The sequence below is a fragment of the Ixodes scapularis genome, unplaced genomic scaffold (assembly GCF_016920785.2).
Source record: "Ixodes scapularis isolate PalLabHiFi unplaced genomic scaffold, ASM1692078v2 PGA_scaffold5__190_contigs__length_132052651, whole genome shotgun sequence".
Taxonomy (NCBI): Eukaryota; Metazoa; Arthropoda; class Arachnida; order Ixodida; family Ixodidae; genus Ixodes; species Ixodes scapularis.
In genome coordinates this window covers 113,950,937-113,975,989 of record NW_024609880.1, presented here as the reverse complement: position 1 = coordinate 113,975,989, position 25,053 = coordinate 113,950,937, and the positions used below count along the sequence as shown (strand labels likewise).

The window sequence follows — 25,053 nt, the reverse complement described above, 5'->3', positions numbered from 1 at the left end:
TCTTGGTGTGGTCTTCACTGTTCTGGCAATCCCTTTATTTGCACTCACGCAGAACCCCCCTAACAATCATCACAAGCTCGAAAACATCTGTAGACAGGAAACTCGCTAACTTCACTCCCACTGAGGTAGAGGAGTGCCTATGTGCTTTAACGTGAATTGCAGACTTTTACTTAATTTCTATTTTGTGTTTCCCCCACTTTTATTTGTTCCTTTTGCAGGGTACTGCGGGTTTCTTGGTATAGTCTTTGGCCTCTTTACTATAACGAATTGCTCTTAGCAGGATTAGACGATAAAAGCACTTCTAACGCTTTTATCCTCTACTATGGTACTCTTTGGCACACAACTGTACTATTTTATTCAACCTAACGAAAAACGGGTTTTATGTCCGTTAAGTAAGAAACGGACACACTGTCCGTCAGAATTACGACAAATTGTTTGTAAAATTACGGAAATTTTTTACAGTGTAGACCGCCATATTTGCCCGATAGTGGCGTCCCCTATACGCCGCCGGAGTCGCGCGTGCCAAGTTTTCTCCTTGAACTCATTCCCATGCGGCATTCGAAGCACGGATCTCGCGGGGACTCGCGTTAGAATCCGTATAGGTGTATCCACACGACGGACCGGGCCGCGGACCGATTGATCACGTGATGCGCGGCCCGCGGGCCGCCCGGCTGCAATGAGCATCCACACGGCGGACCAAAAGAGCAGACGACAGAGTGAACGGGTCGGTCTAACCCTCGACCTCACAGCTCCGCCTAACGCATACAACGAGCTGCTTTGAGGCTATTTTTAAGGAGCAAAGATGGAGGTTGAACGAAAGAGACTTTTGGCCGTGGTGGCTCTGGCGTTGACTATTGAGGACGAGGAGGACTAAAGTGAACTGAAAAGGGCATGCATCTATTGTCCCACAGAGCGGGGAATTGCTCGACGAGCGCGATGAACTAAAAAGTTGCATCGTCGCACCTAGAGCACTATATAGCTCCTACGGAGCAGAGTAGCGCAATCCTTTGAACCCCGTGTTTCGCCGACAACATGGCCGACAGAGCGGCTCGGCGCGAGTCACGTGGTACTCAGGGTTCCAGGAGGCGGCCCGCCCTATGGGAGAATACATGGAGATCGATACAACACGGCTGATTAAAAAATGAACGGCGAGTTCACACTTTTCAAAACTAGTCTGCCGTGAAGTTAGTAAAGCACTAAACACTTTATCAAAGTTTTAATAATATCGGATGCGTGTGCAAATTTTGAGAAGGCAATTTCCAAGGCAATGGCGTTTGAAGCAGACGATTTTTGCTCGCAGCGGAGATGGGCTTTTCGGGTTGGCCGGAGCGGGTCACGTGAATGGTGTGACGTCGCCGTGTCGTCTGCTGCATGATGCCGCTCAAGCAATTTTTTAAAAAAAGTAAGGTCCTTGCGGGGCACAAAACTTAGCGCAAATTATTCTAAAATGTTCCGTTATTGTGTCAAAAACAATTGCCACTCCGTACACCCCCACAATACTGAAGAAACAGCGATTGTCTCACGTTCTCCATGCATTTCTGACCGCAGTTGGAACCTCCGGGCGTTCGCTGCTAGTCGCCGAGAGGCGGCGTTCTAGATTGCGCTACTCTGCTCCGAAGGAGCTATAGACGATTGCAAGCTGGGCGACTGGCCGCCGCCATGTCTCTGCTCGAGCAGGCACGCCCGCGCGATTACGAGCTTGCCAAAGCTACGTTCACCCGCGCGTTGTACGTGCTTGCACGCATGGGGCACCACTTGTGCCGCCATGCTTGCAATTGTCTATATAGTGCTCTAGTCGCACCATGCCGCCGTCGTCGCACAACAAAAGGTTCGTCTTCTTCGTCTTCAACAGTTGGCGCCAAAAGAACACGACTTTGGATTTGGATTCCAATCTAAACGACAAAAGTCAGCTTGCTGCCAGACTTAGCACTTCAATAGGTGACCGGCGTTTGAGCCGGAAGTTTCGTCATCCGAAGCGAGGCACCACGTGACTTCACGCTTCCGGTTCGTCCGGTGCCGGTGGTGGTTCGTCCAGCTGCATCGAGAGCCCTTCTAGGCGCGGTAGCCGTGCTGTGTTCGCGGTGAAAATGGTTCACAGCTCCGCGGTACGTTGTTCTAACGCAAGCCATAGAGGGCATAATATGTTCCAGTTCCCGTGGAACAAAGCATGGAAGCAACGATGGACGTCGCTGTTAAGCGAGTGATGGAGCGAAGTGACCTGTGACAGACAAACGTCGGTGACCGTTTATGCGCGGCCAATATTGTTACAGGCTAGTAGAACGTGTTCTCTCTTCAGGTACGGGCCGCTTGAAATAACGATCTCTTACAGTATTTTGGCACCCACCAAAAGGTCTCGATTAATCCGCGAAGGGGTGAGCACTGCTTGTCGTACAAGGCATCCGCAAGAACGCGAGATGCGATCTCGCAGGCAATCAGTTCATGGCATGACGTTTTGTCGACATACAGTGCCATCGCCATGCCGTTTAATTCTTATATCGACAGCTCGGATTAACTTTTTCTGTAATGAGCCGCCGCAGAGTGTCCCCGCGAAGCGGCGGTGAATGGGTGGCTTACTATAATATAAATAAACAAAAGAACACGTCAGCTTGCTGTAATATAAAGAAGTAAAAGCAAATGGGCAGCACTTTCATATTGACTGATAATAAAGCGGTAGTACGACCCTGCGTAGCTCACATCAAAATCGGTGCTCGTTCATGCATGCTTTCTTACTCGACATCATTAAAAAAACGTAGAGGGAGGGGGGGGGGGGGGGGTACGGCAGTTCACGGGGGACAACTTAGTTGAAGTACCAAAAACGCGTGACTGTTAAAAAGCAGGGGAGGAAGTGGCCGAGTGGGCGAACGCGGCTCAGCTCGGAGCGTGGAGCGAAAGCTTGCGCTGGGAACCGCCTGGGTTCGGTACCCCCGCCCCCCCAGCCGTTTCGATCCGGATGAGTTTCGTACCGGCACGCGTTCGTGTGATCACTGCTGCGTGATTCACGTTAAAAATCCCAGGTTAGGCGTTGTACTGCACTGGCTAAATTTCTCATCTACAGCTAAGAGACCGATTGCCCGTTGAGGCGCATCTCCATCAAGGCTGTATAAACATACAGAGCAAACAAATTTTTAGTGTTAAAAAGCAAGGATCGTCACGTAATCAGATGTCATCGAAACTAACTTGTGTACGGAAGTGGCATTTCAATCGCGCGAGAAAACATATTAGCTCAGTTTGAAACGCCGTCTGACCGACTTCTTTCCCTGTCTTCAACTTTTGATTGCTTCAAGTTTCAGGTGTTCTAACAAAATGAGAAAAATACGCCAGACCTCCGATCGGGCATTTCAGCTGGCCGCGTCCTACGGCTTACATTCGCACCTATTTCAGTCGTGATGTGATCTGACGTAACCATCAAAAATGAACAGAACCCAAATGAAAAACGCTCGCTCAAAATTAAAACGAAACATCTAACCTGAGTTTTCATGCGAAGACCCGGAAACCGCGGTGCGAGCCGCCGGCCGTACTCGCTCTGCGCTTTCGTGGCCGTTCTCGATGCTTCTGCGTACCGACAACTACTTAACATATCCGTAAAAGTAACTTGAAACGTTCAGATGTGCGTAAGTGGCCCAGCAGCAGAGGAAAGTGGCCCCGGATTGATCGGGTTTCAACACCCGCACACGCTTCCATAGCCGTCATGGGGCTGCGTCGGCTGCTAGCTACGAACCGGAAGTGAAGAGTACCCAGAGTGCTTTGCGGCTGCTGCCAAACGCCGGTCACCTATTGTACTAAAAACGCCGCGGTCCGCCGCCAAGGTCCGGGCGAGAAAAGCGCTTGGCATTTCTCACAAGCGCGGGCCGCGGACCGCCGGCGGACCTCAAAAAGTGGTGACGTAAGATCACGTGATGCGCGGCCCGCGGACCAAAACAGCAATTTGGTCCGTCGTGTGGATACACCTTATGCAGACTGCCTTTTGTATGATAGGCCTCCTGCGTTGCCCAGGGGACGCTGCAAAAACGGACTTATTAGGGTGCCTTTATGTGCGCTTTGCTTAGGGTGGAGCACGGTGTAGGATACACTCTTTAGGTGAGGAGACGGCGGGGCTGAAGGCGCGGCGCGAGGAATCAGATAGTGTTCGTTCGACGGGCATCCGAAAGGCTGCATCATTTCGCGGCCACCGTGCCCGTAGAGAGCCTTCATACACACGCGCGCTTTTGCTTGAGTGGTGACATCTCAGCGACTTTTTCCGCCCAATCGTTTTTTATGTATTTTGAAATGCGCGCAATCTGGTGTCACTCAGCTCGAGCTCGTAGCTTTGGCTAAGGGATAGACGCCATTTTACCGCCCAAGTCACGCACCGAGTGCGCGAGCCCGTCACGCGCTGGCACATTCAGGACAACAATGGATGTCTTCACCCTGAGACAGACAGACATGTAGTCACCCTACGTGCCCGCGGCTGACAGTGTCGCCAGCGGCCAAACGGCGAAACTGTGTGAGAGCGAAAAAAAAATTATCTCGTTGCCATGACACCCCGGTACACCATGGTCTTTCTGCACGAGCGACAACCTCGCTGGAGCTCTGCGCGTGTGGAGCATGAGGCGGCACGAGCCGTCTTTGCCGTGCCCACGGGTCGACGAGTCATCTGCCGGCGCCGCTTGAAACTATAGTGAGAGAGAGAGAGTGAAAAGCGAACTTTATCTGCACTGCGCGAGGAGCGCGCTGTCCTCACCTGAAGAGTATTATCTTACAAAAGTGGGGTGGAGACATCTGGCCATTTTGTCCCACATTTTTATTTTTAGTTTTTGTTCAGAAGCTCGTGAAAGAGCGTGTCCCTGCGCGCGTTTGTGGCGCTGATTGTGCTATGGCGACATTTTGTTTTCGTCGATTTCTTTGTATTTTACCCGTGAGCGCGTGCTGTCGGCATCGGGTACTACAAAGGGTGGCATCACCCTAAACAGAAGGACATTGAGGCACCCTAGGACTTATACTTAATAGGACTTGTTTTGGGTAGTACAAACTTCACTCTAGTACAAACTTGAGCGTCTCAAACCCTCGCATATGCAGAAGCGTGCCTGCTCTGGTGGGGAACGAGGTGAGGAGTAAAATACAAAGGAACAGCAACAATTCGAACGCCGTCAAAGCACAAGTCAAAGCTAAGGCGCTAAGAGCGCGAGTCAAGAGGTTACAACATAAAAAAAAAAAAAATAAATAAAAACGTCGGAAGCCAGATGCTTTGACATCATCACCAAGAGTAAAGTGACGGATACCCTATTCGCGACTCCAGCGACCTACAGGGGGCACCAACGCCAAACAAACATGGCGGCTGGGTCTAGTTCGCGTCGACTCGGCCGGGCCGCCTGAACGGGCGGCGCATTCAATTTAACAGATTTTCTTTTGTTTAATGCCCAATTTTATAGGTATTTGAACTGTAACTGTTAAGTGTATACCCGGTGCACATAAACTTGCAGAGCATAGTTTTGTTTTCCCGGTGTTTGTTTTGTTCATTTCGTGCCAAACTTTCGTTTCGGAGATTTCGTTCAAAACCGAAACTACACTCTAAGAAAAAATGGAGGAAAAAAGTAGCAACGGCGCGCCTTCCTCCCTTCTGCCGACGCGCCCCCAAGCGGACACGAGAAAAGGGGAGGAACGAAACTTTTTTCTCCTTCTCCAGGCAGACGGGTGAAAGATTTCGCCCTCCCGACTCATCGTCTTTCGGTTTCGTTTTTCGAGCAGGTCGCGCACGTTGTTTAATAAATAGCTGTTGAGTTGATTGAGCTTCAGCAGCAGCGAAGGCCGCCTGTAATTCCGTCTTCGAGTGTAAACGTGAAAACCATTTCGGTAGCATTGACGTTTTTAGCACTAATTTTATCAAACGAGCAAACGAAGCCGCTAGAAACAGCGAAGTTCCGGAGCAGTGCCAGCAGCGCCACGTACACTGGGTAGAATGGCCGTCTCCGAATTGCGGGACTCACGCGGCACGGAACTAGTTCTAGTACACGATAACGGAACTACAGACTACAGTCCTACAGTAGCGAAACCACGCGGAACTGTGTCGACGTTTTCGACGTTATGGAAACCGCAGGAACTGCGTCCAAGACAGGCAGGTTTTGCTGCCGGCTGCCTGGGTGCCTTCCCCCCTGAGTTCGGTTCTGTTTTCCGATGCCGAGTGCAACCGGCGTTCAACGTGGTTCTGTGTTTGTGCGTGTCAGCAACATAGCTGCAACATCGTGATGGCAGTGTTGGGTTGTGAACAAAGACTGGAATTATCGCCGATGTGACCATGTGTTCGCGTATCAATGGTGTAACAAGAAGATGATATCGTAAACTGTTGGGCATTGATGCCGCTGGTCGGGTTGTGATCGGAGGGGGCGGGGTGTCGCAGGTTGACATTCCGCTTTACATTAAAAAGTTTAATACCACTTGAGGGATTACGTGCAATCGATCAACGTGCGGATAGTCATGTTGGAACGCTGGTCTGAACAGTAAAAGCTCCTATAGTACAGTGGCCAATGTGATTGTCGGAATTGTCTCGCCCCCGAGAGCGATTGCGCTCAGGGGCAAGGACTGAACAGTGCGAAATCGTGACGTAAAGTACGTATATTTACAGTATGGAATTTTGGCATTAAAAACAATAGTAGGTAAAATCGAAAAAAAAAAAAAAAGCTACCCTTTATTTTGCTGTTTAATTATACTACGGTTGCTGGAGAAACTGCCTCCGTGGCGCGCTGGGATGAGCGCTAGAGTTTTCGGGCTCACCACGGCGTTGCTCCGTACACTTAACACCTGACGCAAGTCGCGGCTTTGACTGCATTCAAGTTGATCGAAAAGCAATTTCTCAGTTCGTGAAGCATCACTTCCAGCTGACTGAATATCCGCTCTACAGAGATTAATTTAAACGGCAATTGCAGCTTTGCGCGAACAGCACAAATAGAAAAACAAATAGAAATACAGGCTACGACGTGCCGTGTGGGGAAACAAACTCATGGCTTCGAACCGCATTAGAGCGGCTTGATTTATTGGCTTTCAAATAATTACAGCATGATTGAGCGTTTACTTTTTAATAAGAGATTCAACCCCTGAGCCATTCAAAATACTCTCAGAGGTATAACATTGCTGGGAAAAAATCAGCATGCTGGGAATATTTTTCATTGCGTAGGGAGTCACCGAAAAGTTCCGCACGTTCAAAACGACCAGTATAAAAGACGGAAACGCAGAGCGCTGGTGTAGTGTTCGGTTTAGTGTGGTGTTCCGTTGTATTGACATTTGTGTGTGCAGTGCATGTGCTTAATGTATGTTCACCTGATTCTTGTAATAAGTGTAATGGGTGTCATGTGTGTATAGTAGAGGATCCTGAAGCGCAGTAGTGGCCTGAGAGAAGCAAATTATTTTTTGTAGAACATGAATTGGGCGGTACCTAGCGCCACCTAGCCTAGCTACTTGCAATTACTCTGCTTGACCCCGCCATCTGGTGGCTAGCGATTTAACCTTCTTTCACGCTATGCGATAAACAGCGGCTTCGAGTTTGTTCTTTCCAGAGCGACTTTTGGTTTCGCGGAGTGAGTTTGCCCTTCTCCGTGATGTGCGGTTGACGAAGGAATTGTGACTCGAGGAACACCAAAGGTAAGACGCAAAGTGCGCGAAGTAACTGGGTATCGGTTGTCTCCGTTTAACATCGCAGTGCTGTCGACGAGAAGACTGAGTAACTGCTTTCGAAACGCAGGTTTCTGTACCTGTGGGGGGAATCTGGCTTCGGAAATAAACACAGTTTGCGGAAAGCTCGTGTTACGCTTTCATTTGCTGCTGCTCTCGTCCCATACAAGAGACGTAGCGTCCTCGTTAAGCCTTATTGGGCTCGATTTGCTCGATTCGGGGCCGCCATATTGAGATGCAAGCGACGGGGGAACTTTGCTCCCCTGCTTCAGGGACGAAGGTTTCTCCCTTTCTAAAGGAACATAGGTTACAAGACCGTTCCTCCCGTAAGGGAGGACTATCCGTACCCTTTTTTCTAAGAGTGTATGCGCTCCGGAGCGACGGCAATAGACTCTAATCAGTTTTGATCAGCTAGGGAAAGCGGCGATGACTACGGAATTGTTCCACCGAGAGTAATTTTTAGCTGACTTGCATGCCTCGACCATGCGACTTATCTGTCCGCGAACTCGAGCTTTTGTGCGTATCCGCGTTTAAGAAAAAAGTCCAGTCGTCTGCTCGGTCAACAACACAGGCTGCAGGGAAATCACGAAAACTGAGCAAGCGCTTCTTCAGCCAAGGTGCATGTTAGCCCGCTGGCGCCCCACTAAGCAGCTGATACTCGTATTTCAATTCAGGTTTTAGCAGCAATCGAGAAGTCATTTTGACGTACGGGTTATGTATTATATTACGTAATATATCCCACAAGAGCAATATTAGGATATTCTTCGGGTTGAAATATGAGCTTAGTTGACTAGCTATTAACTTAACTGCTGAATAAAAGTATATTTGACAGACAGAGAGATACTACCTAAACTCCTTTTCATTTCAGTAGTTGCCTGACCGGCGGGTAGAGGGCGCTGGCGCACTCGGCGCCATTAGGTTGCTTCAATTTGGTCGGTTTCCGTTTCAACGTACACGCGATTGTGATGCTGTTTCATGCCACTTTCGATTAATTTTGCGATATGAATTTCTTTCTAGTAGCACACAGCGAATGAAATAATAGTATTGAGCCACATGGCAAACCACGAAGTGGCTTCGAGCCTAAATTGCGATCTTTTCTTACTGACACTATATGCGTCTGATTCCGTCCCTCATTAATTTCGGCCAGGTTCGGCGGTGAAACAACTGCGTTGATGCACAGTGAAAAGTACCATTGTCCACGGCCGTACCCGCGGACACTAATTTCAAGAAGAAAAAAAAAAAATAAAGAGCAGGACAAGCTCCGCCTGCAGCGTGCGCTCGTTGCCTGCAGCCGTGCCTTGTCTGTGCGTGCACCGAGCGGTACGGAAGGTAGATAGCTCGCGCTCGAGTCAGATATTGAACTGATCATCTTATATTGCAACAGACTATAATGCACCAGTAATTAGTGAAAAATCAGGTCGACAACATGATTAACAATCTGCTGAATCACCAAGAACAGATGAACTGACAAGTTTACTGTTCGATGTTTGGTTTCCGTACACCAAACTTGTCTAACTTCGAGGCTGGAAACGTCTTTTATAATAACTAGGAAAGTTTAATATAATCACGTAGATAATATAATAAAGTGATATTGTCTCGTCCTGTTTTATTGAAAGAAATTAAGTGCTCGAGAAATATTTTGATACACCAGCCTAGGCTGACTAGAAAATTTCTTTGCCTAAAGTACTCATTTACAGCATTTCAAAATATTGGCCTTATTAAATAAACGTTTTGTTATATGGACATTTGCTTATGACGTTCTCAAGGTATGAGAATAGCAAGATAAGTGAATGCCATACTTCAAATAAAGTCTGATATTCACCTTCCGTAAAATATGCCGAATGAAATTGAAGAGCGCAATAGAAATGATCTCCGATAAGTTAGGGTGAGGTCGAACGCCAGGCGCCACCCAATGGACCTGTGTAGAAAGCTGTTCACTGATTTGAACGATGCGCTTTGGGCATTTGGACGTCGCCATCTACTGAAAGTAACTCCCTATTCGTCGTCGACAACCGGCTGCACTCGGGTGATTTTCACACTGAAGGATTCTTTTCGGCGTCACATTTTGTGAATCATAGGCACTGTCAAGCTGCCTGTGACAGTTTCTTACGCGGGGAGTCAAAATATTTGTGTTAAAATAGAATAATTGAAACTGCATGATTATATTATAAAATGAATTAAGCAACTAAAAGACTATGGACATTGGACCAAGCACGATATACAATTCCGTGGAATTCATAAATAAACCGATAAAGCGAATGCTTATATCACACACGCGATTAAGAACGTAAAACAGATATAGGTGTGATATTGCGAACAAACAAGTTGCCTAATGTTAAGGTACCATTATTTCTAGCCTAAAAAATAATTCAAACTAAACGTTTCTTGCCACGTCTTGTCCACAAGTTCCATAGTATAATCAAAAGAAACTGTTTTCGATCTGTCGTAACTACAAAACACCATGCTTTCAGGAAAAACACGTGGCTAATTTCGCTGAGTATTTTTGTTTCCTTTCTTGCAACCAATGCGCACTCATATATGTAATTACATTGGGCTTCCTATTCCAAATGTTCCGCCCTTATTAGTAACCAAACCTCAGTTCTCATAAGTTATTGGTATTTGAACCCACGAGGCTTTCTTCGAGACATATATGTATTCAACGTATGGAAGTGCTAACGCTGATTCCTGTTCCTATAAAACCTTTTCACACGTATCCCGCACGCCGACGGTAAAAAATATTCAAAACGTGTTACAAAATCAAATACAGAAGTTGCGCGCATAATGATGTAATACAATTGCATGGTAGGTATAAGTATCTGACACTTTACGAAGTAATGCAAGAGACGCGGTGAAACGCGACGAAAAACACGAATTTAACGCATCCGCCAAGGCGCGGACGGGAGAGCGGAGCAACAAGTTGAAGCAACCTAATGGCGGCCGCATCACGTGATTCCAAGATGGCAGCGCCCATGCGGCGGAGGGTGAAAAGGTCTATAGCCGGCAGCACGGAGACGAATGAGGACAAACTGAAGAGTCTTCATCGGAGATTCACGCAAAAACCCCTTTGCATAGAACTTGACTTCGAGTTCTGAACGGAGAAAATGAGTACTTTTTTGACCGGTCAACCTGAGCAATGTAGACGTATATTTCTGCTGGCTTCGACGGGGGTATAACATAAATATTGGAGGCGCGATAGATCATAATGCAGTGACAGCTTCTAACTTTGCAAGACGCGTCCCCCACCTTTTGAACGAAGACAATTTCTCTCATTAATCGTATGCAGCGAGCAGGTTTTCCGGAATCAAGTTAATTGCGAAATCAGCCCAACTCCTTCGGTGTGGTCCAGAGGCTGTTTCGGCGTAAAGCAGCCAAGATGAATAGCCAACGCACCGACCAGCGTGGGTGGCTCAAACTTGAAGCTAATCGAACACAACCAAACTCAAGAAAAGCAGCTATCGATCCTTCCCATTCACTTGACTGCAACATTTGTGTTTCCTCCAGTGAAACACCTCATCTGTCGCCCTCAGTCCACTGTTCTACATCCTTATAAAGAAACCACCAAGTAGTCGTCACTTTGAATGTGATTCGAGACAGACAAGAAATCAAAACGTTTTTCCGTATTTCTTCCCCGTCGAAGAAATCAAAAGCACGCGACCGTATGTTGTGGAGTAAACGGGCTTCCAAACACGTGATGGAAGGAAACAATCTACTGAGGCTTCACCACACTAATAAACACTCAGGGAAACTAAAGAAATTTTCGTACCTTCGTCAAATTACATTTTTCGCCACCGCGCCGACAACACGTGTCCGCGAAAGCCACCATGAGACGCGGAAGGGCGCAAAGCAACCTGTTCCGGCTGGTTCCCGGTTTTCCCGCTTGGTGGCGTCCGTTTTGCTGGTTTTCCCTAGGGAGGCTCAAGTGAGGGTGGGTGTAACTGCTAGATCGGGGATCACGGCACATGGACGCCATTTAATTGCTAAATTTTGCTGGGAGTCTATGGGGCAAAGGGTCGTTTTCTTTTCCAACTCAGGTCATAAGAGCCCATCAAGGTGCTTGAATAATTTACACAAGGTATAATTGATTACCTTTCCATAGCCACCAGTTTTGTTCCGATAGGCTAAGTATTTTTTTAACGCAAAAAATGGTAAATTTCGCCATCGTGGACATTGCTGCTTGTCTGGCAACCCTGCTTTCTCCTCTCGACGGTTGCAATTCTCGGAGCGAGAAGGAAGCGAGAAAGGCTGCGCCAAGGCGTTCGTTGCTTGCAATGGGAGGCGAGAGGAGGAAAGGCGCATGGAGCAACAGAGTTGCAAGAGAGCGGGCGTCTGCTTTCATGCAGGCAACATTGGCGCATATCCTTTTTTGAATCCTCTCCCTCAGGCGCCGCCATTAAATTGCAAACGCTCTCCAGGTATTGAGTTGCGCCCACCCTCACTAGAGCCTCCCTAGTTTTCCCGCTTGGTGGCATGTATCTGGTAGTTTCGATTCTCTTGCGGCGTTGAATCTAGCCAATCTCGGACGACAAAATGTTTTTTTTTTTCGTTTTGTTTTACAGCACTGTAGAGAAAGAAAAAAACTTTAAGCCTTTCAATTCTGGTGAAGGAAGACCAGCGAAGCTGTACTATGGACGGAATGAAGTCAAATGAAGGCCCGAGGACCAGTCAAGCTGCCTACTGCAGCTTTTTTCCTTTAGGCCCCCCCCATCATTTGATGGAAAAAAAGTTATTATTATTATTATTATTATGGCCGGCCGCAAGTCCGCGAGCCAGAGTGGAAAGGCTGCAAAGATTGCCACCATCTATGAGCGATGGCAGCCACCAGACAACCGGCAATGCGGTTGTCTCGTTGCCGTCGTCGCTCATAGATGGCGGTAGCTGTCCAGAGTGTTGTGTCATCATTTGTTTGCTGGCGGACACGATCCTGGGGAAACTAGCCCTCAACAGCTCCGCAGTAAAAGATCAGCGAAACCCCATAAGTAGTGCAAGGCCCAATCAGGTGAGCTTGTACTACCCAGTTTGTTCTAAACTTCAGCGCAGAACCAGTGTGCGACCAGACTTTTTTTAGCGTATAAGGTGTAAGATTATGAGAAAAAAAATGTACTCGTAAAAATTCCTGGAAGGTGGTCAAATACTCTGGTTGTATTTGCATCTCGTATTTAAATACTTCCCTAAAAAGTGGGATTAGATTTGTAATTAAATACATTTTTGTCGAAGTATCGTGCACAACGATACATTTCTTGCAGTGCTTCGACTATCCCTGGTTCCGGCTATAGGACCAATGCAACCCAGCAGACGAGGTGTGCCCCTTTTCCTCCCAGAAGTTATCGCCGATGAATCCACACGGCGACGCCTTGCTCGCATCAGCGGTCGTCGCCAGCACGCGTCTTGCAGCGTTTCGCAACAAGCGCGACGCCAAGACGCACGCGTTTTGCGGCTAACGATGATGAAATGCCGCTAATGCGCTATGCGGTGAAAGGTATGCAGGCGCGCGGGTGCATGAACGCCGATTAAAGCTGCGCACGGGCACTTCTCTTTCGTCAGTAATGCCACAAAATAGTAGCAGAGTCCTTCAATATGGGCCTCCTGAGTTGAAGCTTTAAAAATAAACTGGCGCCCTCATTTGGGGTAGTACAAGCTCACTCGATTGGGCCTCGCACCACTAATAGCATGTTGACTGGGATTTTTTTATTATTTTTTTTCTCTCTCTTGGGTGTTGAAGAACGAGAAGATATACCTTTGGACGGCCGAACTCGGCTAGATTCAAGACAAACGAAAGTGCAAGATTAATGTCACCACCACTAGGGTACGCGTCTATAGACCCGTTGCTCTCGGGAAGGGGGCGCGAGCGCGTCCGCAAGACGCAACCATGTTATGCTGGCAGCACTATCCAGGCGGCGCTGTAACGTTCGATTTTGCACGTGCCACGTTCGAATGCAAGCATCTGTCAGCATCTGTAGACGCGCGATAACAAAATGCCTAAAAAAAGAAAAACTAAAATAAAAAAAAAAAGAATTATGCAGCTCGCGGCCTCAGCGTCCCGTTCAACTTTATTGTTTTACTGCGTTCTTTTATAGCTTCCGTGAGCCCGTATGTTTCACTTTACGTGATAGCGAAGCTGAAGCTACTTGAAAAAACATGTTCCCCTGAACGATGCTCGCGCTGCACGGGCGCGCGTGCTTCCTTGGAAGGTACACTGCAGGCTTGGAGCTCGCTCTTGTAGCCTCTGCTACGCTGGCACTTCGTATGGAACGGAGTATAAAAAACTGTAGTGGGGAAGCGTGATGACGCACGTTCGAAACGCGAGCCAAATATTCTATTTTGCCCGCCTGGGCCGCTGCTCAAAACTTGAGAGCTACGGGCCTATTAGATTTGAGTGGTGACGTCAAAACACCTAGCGTCCCGACGCTATACTTTTCTTTTTTTTACATTTCAACACGTAAAACGGCGTCTCTTGGCTTACATTCTTAGCGTCTAAGCTTTGACGTGTGCTTCGAAGACGTGCGAAGTGTTCCTGTTTCTTTGTATTTCCTCGTGACCTTGCGTTCAGAGCAGGCACGCCTCTACGTATTTGGCAGTTTGAGACGCTTAAGTTTGTACTACCCAAAACAAGTCCAAACAAGTCCCTTTTCGCAGCGCCCCCTGGGCAACGCAGGAGGCCTATACGTTTCTGGTCACGAGACTTCTGCCAAACTAGCTTTTGGACAAACACTTGCTCGTGCACAGAGACTTTGTTATGCCCGTAATTGATCACTGCATACGCGGACACCGGTCACTCTTTAGTGATCTTTAACAACAGACAGAGCTAACGATAAGCTTCCTTTTTTCGTTTATCAGACAAATCGATGCTTTCTCTAGCGAGGTTCCCAGCGCCTCCGCGCTGAGCTCTTTATCTTCTTATCAGCGGGCAGCGCTATCGGCCGAAGGGCTCGTGGGCAGTTAGCGGAAGCGTCTAGCAGACAACGCTCGCAAATGGACGTGTTGTGTGTACACGCCGCGCTTATCTGCAGACCAACGAGCGAACCTGACGTCACGTCGCTGACGCACGGAGCAGACGTTTGGGCAAACGCCGGCCTGTTTGTTAACAGAAACCGTCATCTCGGTCATATCGCCTCACCACTCCGTGACCATATACTGCGCACAGTATACACGTCTTCCACAAGGGCGCAGCTATGTTGAATGTCGTCACTATAGCTCAGTTACGAAACTGCTCATAGACGCTGCATGAACCGAGCAGTACCCCCTCAGTCACCACGACTCGCCTCCTGTCGTTCGAAGCGCCACACGGCTGCTATGGTAACTGCAGTGTCTTCTATGGCATACGTACGTTTCGAAGCACAGCGCCTAGATGGCGTTCCACCGTATACTTTATGAAGCACACAGTTATGAAAAGAAAATCAAGATGGCGCTTCAAACGACGCGAGGCTGTGGGAGGCGGATGGAAGTGACTGAGGGGGGGGGGGGGGGGGGGGGGCACCCCCTTCCTCGAGAGTTCCGCAACTGAGGTGATCTAGTAACGTCAAAACATTGTTTTGATCTCTCCACGCCGCTGGAAGGTGCTTACGAAATACGCCTGATTGTCACACATTATTGTTTTGCCTCAGCTATACAGTCCTTGCACCTACGTCACAGGATGACGTCGAACACCGGTATCTACCATGCTGGTGGTGAATCGACGGCCCTTAGCAGCGAGAGTAATGGTAAACTGCGCCGCGCTCGGCTGTAGCAATTACTAGGTATCCCGACGATCGTCCGATCGTTTCGTCGGCATGTCCCGCGAGACAGAGAGAAAGTACGAGCGGCAGAAAAGGGATGCGGCCGCGGATTACCGAGTTTGCGGGACGCATCTCATAGCGGCGAGCGACGGCACTTTTCTATCGTTCTTTACGTTTGCGCTCGCCTTTGCATCGGCTTTTGCCGTTCGTGGTGTAGATGCCCTTTTGCCTTCCGTTGCACCACGCCGTTTCCACGCTTCGAGCGCACCTTCGGGGCTCCCGGCCGAGTACGGGCGAGTGTCGCGCCGCGAGCCCGACCAGACGGCGATCGGTCGGCGGCGGCCCCCGTGTGCAAGCTCGCCGATACGCCGCTGCCGGGGCGTCGGTTTGTGCCGTCCGCGAGACGGTGACCTTCGCAAGGAGCGAAAATACGCAGGCCAGGCGGTTAGGAAACAGCATAATGTAAACCATGAGACAATCAGAGCTTCTTGTACGTTATTTAATTTATTCTTGTCTCAGGGTTTAGATTATGACGGTAACCTTGCGTTGTTTACCAGGCAGTATTTCGCAAAATCGTAACAAAAGTTTTCTACAAGCGACTCCTAGAGCCGCTCGTCAAAGTTTAAAATGCGCAATTAAACTTTTCTCTTTTTTTTTTTTGTCGAAACTTTTTGCGGCATATTGAAACTTTCTGCTCGTAGCGCAATCGCAGCAATGATGAAAAATTCCGCACGTACTGGCTAAACGTCATCATCGTAAGCTCGGCAAGTTTTTCCAAGTTAACATGTAGCACAACTAGGTTTCTCTCTGGAAAATACGGTGCACGTCAGTCAGCGCATGTCCGGGTAGTTAGCAGCAGCCTACGCCTTGGTAAGCGCATCCGCGCGGTGTGAAGTCAACCACCAGCATGGTGCGGGGCCCCGTCCTTCCCTAGCGTGACGTCACTTGGAAGGCATGTATATTTTCTCGCATGTTCCAGGTTCAAATGTTTTATTATTTATTCGTCCCGCATACCAGATACGGAACCCACGTGACTCAGAACGAGAGGAAACAGAAAAGGTCGCTAACCTGTCCACTCGTCGAAGCTCTCGTGATATTAAAAAACAAAAACTGAAGAGCTGTACTCAACGTAAACAAAGAAACAAAACAAAACAAGAAAAAAACACGAAATTTTACGCAACAACATGGAGGCGAGGCACCGGTCATAGCAAAAACATTAGTCGTTTTTTAGCAGCTGTGCATGGGTGCGGCCATGAGTGACCTTCACGTTTCGTTTCCTCTCAGTCCCTTCGCTTAATCCCTTTCGCACTGTGGGCGTGCAACAGGTGACTGACCTTTTGGACACCGCAGTGTTTTTGGTCCTGAACGAAGGCTTTGGGTGAACTCGTCAACACCCCTTTCTGTGGTTCGGCTTCTCGGTGAGGCTAGAGGTGAAACCAAAGGATACGTAATTGCGGCTTAAAACTAGCGCGAGAAAAAACGGTTTGTATACTCGGCGTCAAGGTTTCCCTGCAACGTTGCCAAGGTTACCACAGTTGCCACACTGCTACGCGAGCACTTGGCTTCGTTTTGCGGTTCACTTGCACGCGTGCTTGCGCTAATGATATGGTGGCTATTCGCGATGGATGGATGGATGGATGAATGGATGAATGCGGCTGAGCCCTTTGGATCGGGCGGTAGCTTATGCCACCTAGCCATTTTGTTTTACCATTTAAGCTTAGAATATTTAAATGTGAAATCTATATTCACTCCGCACTGCAAAGAAAGTGGGGCTATAAAACCCCCTCGCCATCAGTTAATAAGAAAATACCTAGTTTTCCCTCGCTTTCTGCCACCATTCACTTAATCTTTGCTTGGTAATCTCTACAGTCTTGAAATCCACTCTCCCTTCACTGTATCTAAAACCTAATGACTTTATTAAATCCATGTTGTCTTCGGTAGGCATAGGGTGAAGTCCTTTACAGTAGAGTATCAAGTGCTCAGCCGTCTCGTCCTCCTCTCCATAAGCAGCGCACTCTGTGTCAATTTCCTGGTACCTCGCTCTGTATGTTCTGGTACGCAGAACACCCGTCCTCGCCTCAAACAGCAATCAGCTTCCCCTAGAATTGTTATAAATGCTTTCTTTGGCAATAACTGTTTTGTTTAATCTATAGCTTTCCAGAGCCGTCTTTGTCTGCATTCCGTCTAGCCACCGATCTCTTTCTGTGGCCTTAACTTTCTTCTTAACTGAGACCTGCGCTTCCGTATCTCCACTATAGCCTAAAAACTTTCCTCTTAATTTCCTAGTGCGCTGTCTCCGCTTTGTGTCTATGCTCCTCATGCTGAAAACCTTTAGTGCCCATTGGTCCCCATCCATTTGCCTCAACCGATCCTGAAATTCTATCTTGCTCACCACTTCCCTGCTTTCAAAAGACGCCCATCTCATTTCTCCTTGTACTCCCTAGTTTGGCGTTTTGCAATGTGCCCCCAAAGCCAGCCTACCTAAACCGCGCTGTTTTATTTCTAGTCTTGCATGCACTTCGGATTTCATGCATAGCACTGCGTTTCCAAAAGTCAAACCAGGGACCATGACCCCTTTCCAAATCTCTCTCACCACTTCATACCTGTTGTAATTCCAAAGTGCTCTATTTTTCATTACAGCTGCATTTCTGTTGCCCTTACCTATTATATACACCGACACGCGGGCTTGACGTCACGGAGCTGCGGCGGCGCTGCGATCGCGCCGGAGCCGGGGGGTGTGGGCAAAAGCGCGCACGTTTCGCACGGGCGTCATACCATTTCAGCATGTCGCGAAGCTGTGTTGCCGTTAATTGCACCGAAAGGTACAAGAAAAGCAGAGGAGTGAGTTTCCACAAATTCCCGGCAGACTCTGAAAGGCATAGAAGGTGGATAATATCCGTGGATCGAAAAGAATGGTCGCCTCGCGCGAACGACCGTTTGTGCGGCAAACACTTTCTTGGAGGCAAGTGCGGTTTCCATTTCAATCTCCGTCCCGAGGCTTGCTTATGTGCAGGGAAACCGTTGTCCGATCGAGATCACCCGGATTTTGTTCCCACGGTGTTCGCGCTCAACGCACCGGCCGAGCGCTCGTCGGAGGCTCGCTACGCACGTGCTACCGAACAGAAGGGGATCGGCGACAAAACGGCAGAGTTGTAGGCGCTACCGAAAAAAAGTAACGAAATACGTCACTCGTTACTTGCAAATAAAAGGTACGCGTTACTGAGCTACGTTGCCTAAAAATAAAAAGAACGCGTTACCGATACCGATAAAAAGTAAGGCACGTTACTTCTGCGTTACTTTTTTAAATTATGATTTAACACATTTTACGGTTTTGACGATACAGGTCATATATTAAGCAGAAGCTGAACATAAATACTTTATCTCTTTTTACGGTTTCACCTAAATACTTACGAGAAAAAACGCAAAGAAAACATGGCTTGACGCCTAAAACACGGAAACAATTGAAGTGTAATTTCTTTAAGACTTGGGAAGTAGTAACGAGTAACGTAACTACGTTACTTGAAATAGTAACATAAGTACGTTGCCCGTTACTGTGTCAAAAACGTAAAGAGCAGGTTACTACGTTACTGAAAGAAGTAACGAGTTCCTGGTAACGCCGCTACTTGCAACCTGTTACCGCCAAGACTGCAGAACGGACAAACCTTTACTGGTTGTAATGCCTTGTGGTCACGAGGGTATGAAAAATATTATACCTTGACTTGAAGACGCTCTGTATATTTAATCAATTAATGAATACACACACTTCCGCAGACCCACAGTCTGCTGATCCCGCCGGCAGTGCGGAAACCGACTCGATGTAATCGTAGGCCTCGAGAGACTTGTAGGCCTGCACCTTGTCGGCCGTGAACTGACTTGGCGAAAACTAAATAAACGACGACCTGAGCCGTCGACTTCCGTGGCAGCAACTTTACGTCGGAAGTCCAGCACCTAGGCCTTGTTTACGGCGTACGGATCCTCGTAGGCAACGCCGTCCACGCACTGTTTGTTTCGATACCGCTACCGTTCAGGCTCGGGCAATGAGCTCAAATAGTCGGGCATAGCATAAGACATACGTTGTGAGGAAATACGACGCACAAATAAAGATACAAGCGTCCCTACAACGTCAACAACGAGCGCACGCCATAGAGCGCAATGGCGAAAACACGGAGAGCCGGGATGCTTTTGCCCACATAGCTACCGCGCATGCGCGGCCTTCCGGCCGTGTTGGTAAACAGAGCCGCTCCGCGTGTCGGTCTATACTTTTCATGCTCACTGAGATATTCTGCACCGTCACATATCCATACAGTTGAGAGAGCTAGTATCTACTAGCTCTCTCAACTGTAATATTCTGTATTTTCAGCCTCTCAACTTCAGCAAAGCGCGACTCCAGCAAAGCGGACGACACCTAGCGGGAAAACACTGAGCTGAACGCAACGGGCCCTTTGCTGATTTCTGCTCGTCCCTTGTACGAGGCTTACGTGATTACATGTTGTCAGCAGTTTGCGCGAGAAAACGATCGTCCCGCTGGCTGTCTTGACTGTCGCATCAGCGTTGTGCGCAGGGCCGGCTTGCTAGAATAGCGTCTCAGCCGAGACTGGGTGAAAGGAAGCACTGCAAAGGCTGGGGCGCGCGACCGTTTTCAGACGTGGTTAGAGACCCGCTATGCTCGTGCGCTGGCTTTGGCACTGCTTTCTGTCACCCAGTCTCAGCTGAGACGCTATTTTTAGCAAGTCGGCCCTGGTCGCTCTGAACGCAACCGCATAAACCAGACATTAGGGAGTTTACGTAGATCGTCTTCGCCGTCCCGCAAGGCCCTCCGCAACCCGCTACGATAGCGGAAACTCCACAGTCAAGGCTCTCGACGCGCAGGCGCAGTAGCAACTTCTTCGTTGCGGAACGCTTAGCGGAGGGGACAACGCTGTCTACGAAAACTCCCTATTGTGTGCGTTTACCAACGTTTATCAGCACCGCACAAGGACAGTAGGCAGTCCCTCTTTCGCTTCCTTGAAGTTCCAAGCCTTTAAAGCTCTACGCCAACAGATCGCCGCAGGCTTGAAACGTAGCGAATAAAAATCGGGGCAAGCCATTTCGAGTCCAATGCTCGTCTGCTGGAGCCCGAGCGTTGAGCTGGCACATGGCACTCACTACACGACCTGTTTTAGACCGCCATATTTGCCCGATGTGGCGAAGGAGTGAGGAGACACAAGCGAAGCCACGCGTTCCTCGCGCGACAACTTTCCAAAAACCGCTCCTAGGTCGCCGCCATGTTGCTGATGCTGATGCGGTTGGTGCGACTCTCGCGCCCTCTATCAGCAAGAAATTTTCTGCCACTCTCTGGGACTGTGAAGACCCGCTCAGCGCGGTTCTCTACCTACGTTTTTGCGGTTTTGCATTCGACGTTTTCTCGCCCCTCTTGAAAGTTTCCAGTTAATTTTTTTTTATGCGTGCTGTGTACCCTTTTGTGTTATCTTCCATTGTGAGAAATAAGGCTGGTAAGTGCCTGCCATTCAAGCTTTTCTGCTCGACATGCACGGGAAACGAAAGACGTGAAGGACGTCGAACGACCCTCGACGCGATTTTGCGAACATTGTTCTCCCCCCTCCCAGAGATAATCCGCGTAAAATCCACAGCCATCTCCAAAAACAGTTGTCCGGGTTGGGGTGAGAAACGGGTCAGTGACGTTTGTTTCTTTGCCTTGGTGCGGTTGTGAAAAAAGGAAGCTCTCCCCAAGACGTGCCCCAAAACGAAGTCATCCCGGATTCCGTCCAATCGTCAAGATGTGACTGTCGTCGACTGTGACTGTGTTATTTGAGATCTTTCTCAAATAAATTCGTTTCGGATAACGCTGCATCGTGAGGTACGTACGAATGTTAACACTTCCTCAATTGTATGTCCGTGTCCTGTCCATCGGTAAACACGTTATTTGTGAGCGTGAAAAATGCATGCCTTTCGGCCCTCTTCTGTTGCAATTTATTTTTGACAGCAAAGCCCTTTGTCGATTCACATGCGGCGAATCCCGCGGTGCCGTCAAAACTTATCGAAAGGAAAAAACAATTAACTAGAACTATTCATTCTAGTCGCATTCGTTCTGTCGCGCGAGTACCCAACAAAAATAGCTTAGATTTTTTTTTTTACTTCTTTTTTTTTTTTTTTTTTAATGTTGCACAATGCTTTCTCAATGTCCTCGGGAACATACATGTACCATGAAACACAAAATATAGCGGAAAAAGACGAGAATTTAGCCGCCAGCAGCGTTTGAAACTGCACCTACGCAGGCTGCGCCTATTGAAATCACAGTCCACTCGGTTAGGGTTAGGAGGAACGCGGGTGAGAGTCTAGCCTCAAACTCAGTGACTGGGCTCACAAACGGTGCTGGGGTCGAGTGTTTTTTGGAAAGGTGTATAGCTTCGACGGCAAAAGAAAACGCCGGGTAAACTCTTTTACGCGCGCTTGGAGAGAAAAAAAAAAAAAAGAAAAAAAGATGGCGCAACAATGTAGCTGGGTAGCGCCATTCTAGGACATACTCATTCGCAAGTCTGAACAACGCGTGGTACGAAAACACCGGGTAAACTTTTTTACGCGCGCTTAGAGAGAGAGAAAAAAAAAAAAGATGGCGCCACAATGTAGCTGGGTAGCACCATTCTAGGACATACCCATTCGCTCGACAGACGCTAGGAAGCACTCACTTGCGCAGGATGGCATCGTCGTTCTGGTGATAGTAGCCCAGGAGAAGATCGCAGCGTTCTCGAGTCCCGCGCAAGCTGAAATCCCGCTGCGACGCGGCGCACAACGAGTCCATCACATCGTTCCAATGATCGGCATTCCTCAGCGGGTTCCTCGCCACCACTGCCTGTAGAAGGATGATGTCTTCGGCGACGGTGAAGCGCCTGCGCGACGGCGTCGGGGCCGCGGGAGTCGCAGAAGCGGCCGCCATCTTGACTTCCTCCCCGCTTCGGGCCCGCGTCCGTCGATAGCGCCGTCAGCTGCACGACGCTCACTCCGCTGCTCCCCGCGGGGGACTGAACCGGACAGGAGACGTCACGCTCCGCTACGCTGCGCACGAGAGTAGCGCGCCCTGCGCGTGCGCAGTAGACGTCGTGTCGCGCCTGTCGCGCTTGCGCGGCGAGCGGAGCGTGGAGCCGCGCGCACGAGATGCATAGTAGGCGGAAGTGTGGCGCGCGTTATGCCGGTGTCGGAGGAGAGCGTCCCCTCGGAGCGACCTTTTTAATCCACGATTTTTGAAAGAACAGCTCCCGCCTGTTCGAGCGATTCATCTCAGACCATATCAGAATACGGGCCTCTGGTCGGTGCCGTTTCCGGGATTCGAGCGTATGAACCGTGTTTAGCGACAAACGTGCGAGTGCTGAACTGCTAACATTATAGACCTTTTCATTTCAGTAGTTGGCTGACCGTCGGGTAGAGGGCGCTGGTGCACTCGCCGCCATGAGGTTGCTTCAATTTGTTGGTTTCGGTTCCAACGCGCACGCGATTGTGTTGCTGTTTCATGCCATTTTTGCTTACTTTTGTGATACAAATTTCTTTTTTGTGCAACACAGCAAATGACACAATGGTGCTGAGTCAGTTGGAGAACCGCGTTTTGGTTTCGAGCCTAAATTGCGAGCGCTTTTATGAACCCCAGATGCGTCTGATTACGTCCAATCGTCGATTTCGGCCAGGTTCGGCGGTGCAACAACTGTTCTGGTGTACAGAGATGATTACCGTGGCCCACGGCCGTACCCCGGGCGCTAGTTATTAGAATAAATAAATAAATAAAGAGCTGGAGAAGCTCCGCGTCCAGCACGCAATTCTTGCCTACCGTCAGGCGTCGGGCTTTGGCTGCGCGTGCTCCGAGTGGTATGGAAGGGCTCGAGCTCATGTCAAAGATTTGACTGCTCATCTTATATTGTAGCAGACTATAATGCATGAGTGCTTAGTGATGAATCAGGTCCACTACATGATTAAAAATGTGCCGAATCACGAAAAACATATGAAGTGGCAAATTTACAGTTTGGGTTTCGTACACCAATTATTGAACTTCACAGACTGGAAGTCTCCTATAATGAAGTAGATAATATTAAAAACAAACTTATTCTCTCGGCCTGTTTTATTTAAATAAATTAAGTTCTCGAGAAATATTTTAATAGATCAACCTATGGCCGACTAAAAATTTTTTTAAACTAAAGTACTCATTAACAAGATTTTATGGTATTGGCCCGATGAAATAGATTATTTTTTATATGTCGATTTGCTTACGACGTCCTCAAGGTATGAAATAAGTGACAGGCCCCTCAAATGATACCTGACATTACTTTCCCGTAAAATTTGCCAGATGGAATTAAAGGCCGCAAAAGAAGTGATCTCTTTTTAAATTTGGGTGAAGTGGAGTGCCAGGCGCCTCACAATGAACCTGTGTAGAAAGCTTTTTACTGGTTTGAACCGATGCGCTTCGTAGATTTTGGCGTCGCCAGCTGCTAAAGGTAAATCTATAATAGCCGTCGACAACACTGCATTCGTACGATTTTAATGCAGACGGAGTCTTTTCAGCGTCACATATTGTGGACCCCAGGCACTCTCAAGCTGTCTGTGACAGTTTGTTACGCGGGAAGTCAAAACCTTTGCGTTGAAATCAATTAATTGAATTGAACTGGTTATCTTAACAAAATAGTTCGACAATTAAAATACTGTAGGCATTTCCCTAATTACGCACAGTATATAGTTTCTTGGAATTCATAAATAAACCGATCAGGGGAATGTTTATATAGCAGACACGATTAAGAACATCGTGTCTGTTATACATTCGTGGGATATTGTCAACAAACAAATTCTCTGATGTTGACGTACCATTATTTCTTGCATAAAACAACAAATTAAAATTAAAAGTTTGTTCCCTACCTTGTCCACGATTTCACCTATATAATCAAAAAAGTCACTGTTTTCGCTCTGTTATAAATACAAAACACGATGCCTTCAGGAAACACGTGGTTATTTACACTGAGCATTTTGTCACCTTACTTGAGATCCCAAATGCGCGATCATTATATACTTACATCGTGCTTCCTATTGCGAATGTTCCGCCACTATTAGTAAGCAAACCTGAGTTCTCCTAAGTTATTGACCTTTGAACCTTTGCGCTGATTTAGAGTCCTATATGTGTTCAATGTACGTGAGCGCTAACGCTGATTCATGTGCTCATAGCCTCTTCACACGTAGCCGGCACGCCGACAGTAAAAATAGTCAAAACGTGTTACAAAATTAACTGCGGAAGTTGTTCACATAATCGTGTAATGCAATTTACACGGTAAATATCTAAGTATTAGGCGACACTTTACAGAGTGGGGTAAGAAACGCGAAACGCGACGAAAAACACAAATTCAACGCATCCGCCAAGACGCGGAGTAGCGCGGAGGGGAGAGCGAAGCGACGAGTTGAAGCAACCTAATGGCGGCCGCATCACGTGATTCCAAGATGGCAGCGCCCATGCCACGGAGGGTGAAAAGGTCTATACGCTGGGCTGTGGATTTGCAAACATCGGAACGGTGTTCGGTCCAGCGATCGTTCCTCCCCTTGTATTGATTAAGCGAGAAAAAAAAAAGGCTTCTTTATACAAATGTGGGCGCGCTAAGGTTATTCGCAATGAGCACAAAAGTGACGTCTTTGGAACTTAGTGTCTCCATTTGACGCATAGTATCATAGCCTCCTC

General features: G+C 48.2%; 1 protein-coding gene across 2 annotated transcripts in view; it reads right to left on the bottom strand.

The window, feature by feature from the left end:
* LOC8035752 (chromatin assembly factor 1 subunit A-A) overlaps positions 1–22,429 on the bottom strand; it is a 58,072-nt gene extending 35,643 nt beyond the window's left edge. The window contains exon 1 of one of the 2 annotated variants that reach the window (XM_029968500.3): positions 22,040–22,429. In XM_029968500.3, the coding sequence (XP_029824360.2) occupies positions 22,040–22,287 (248 nt within the window). In that variant the 5' untranslated portion in view covers positions 22,288–22,429. The remainder of the gene's footprint in view (positions 1–22,039) is intronic. The other variant, XM_029968499.4, reaches the window with a different exon arrangement.
* Positions 22,430–25,053: the final 2,624 nt, after the last annotated feature.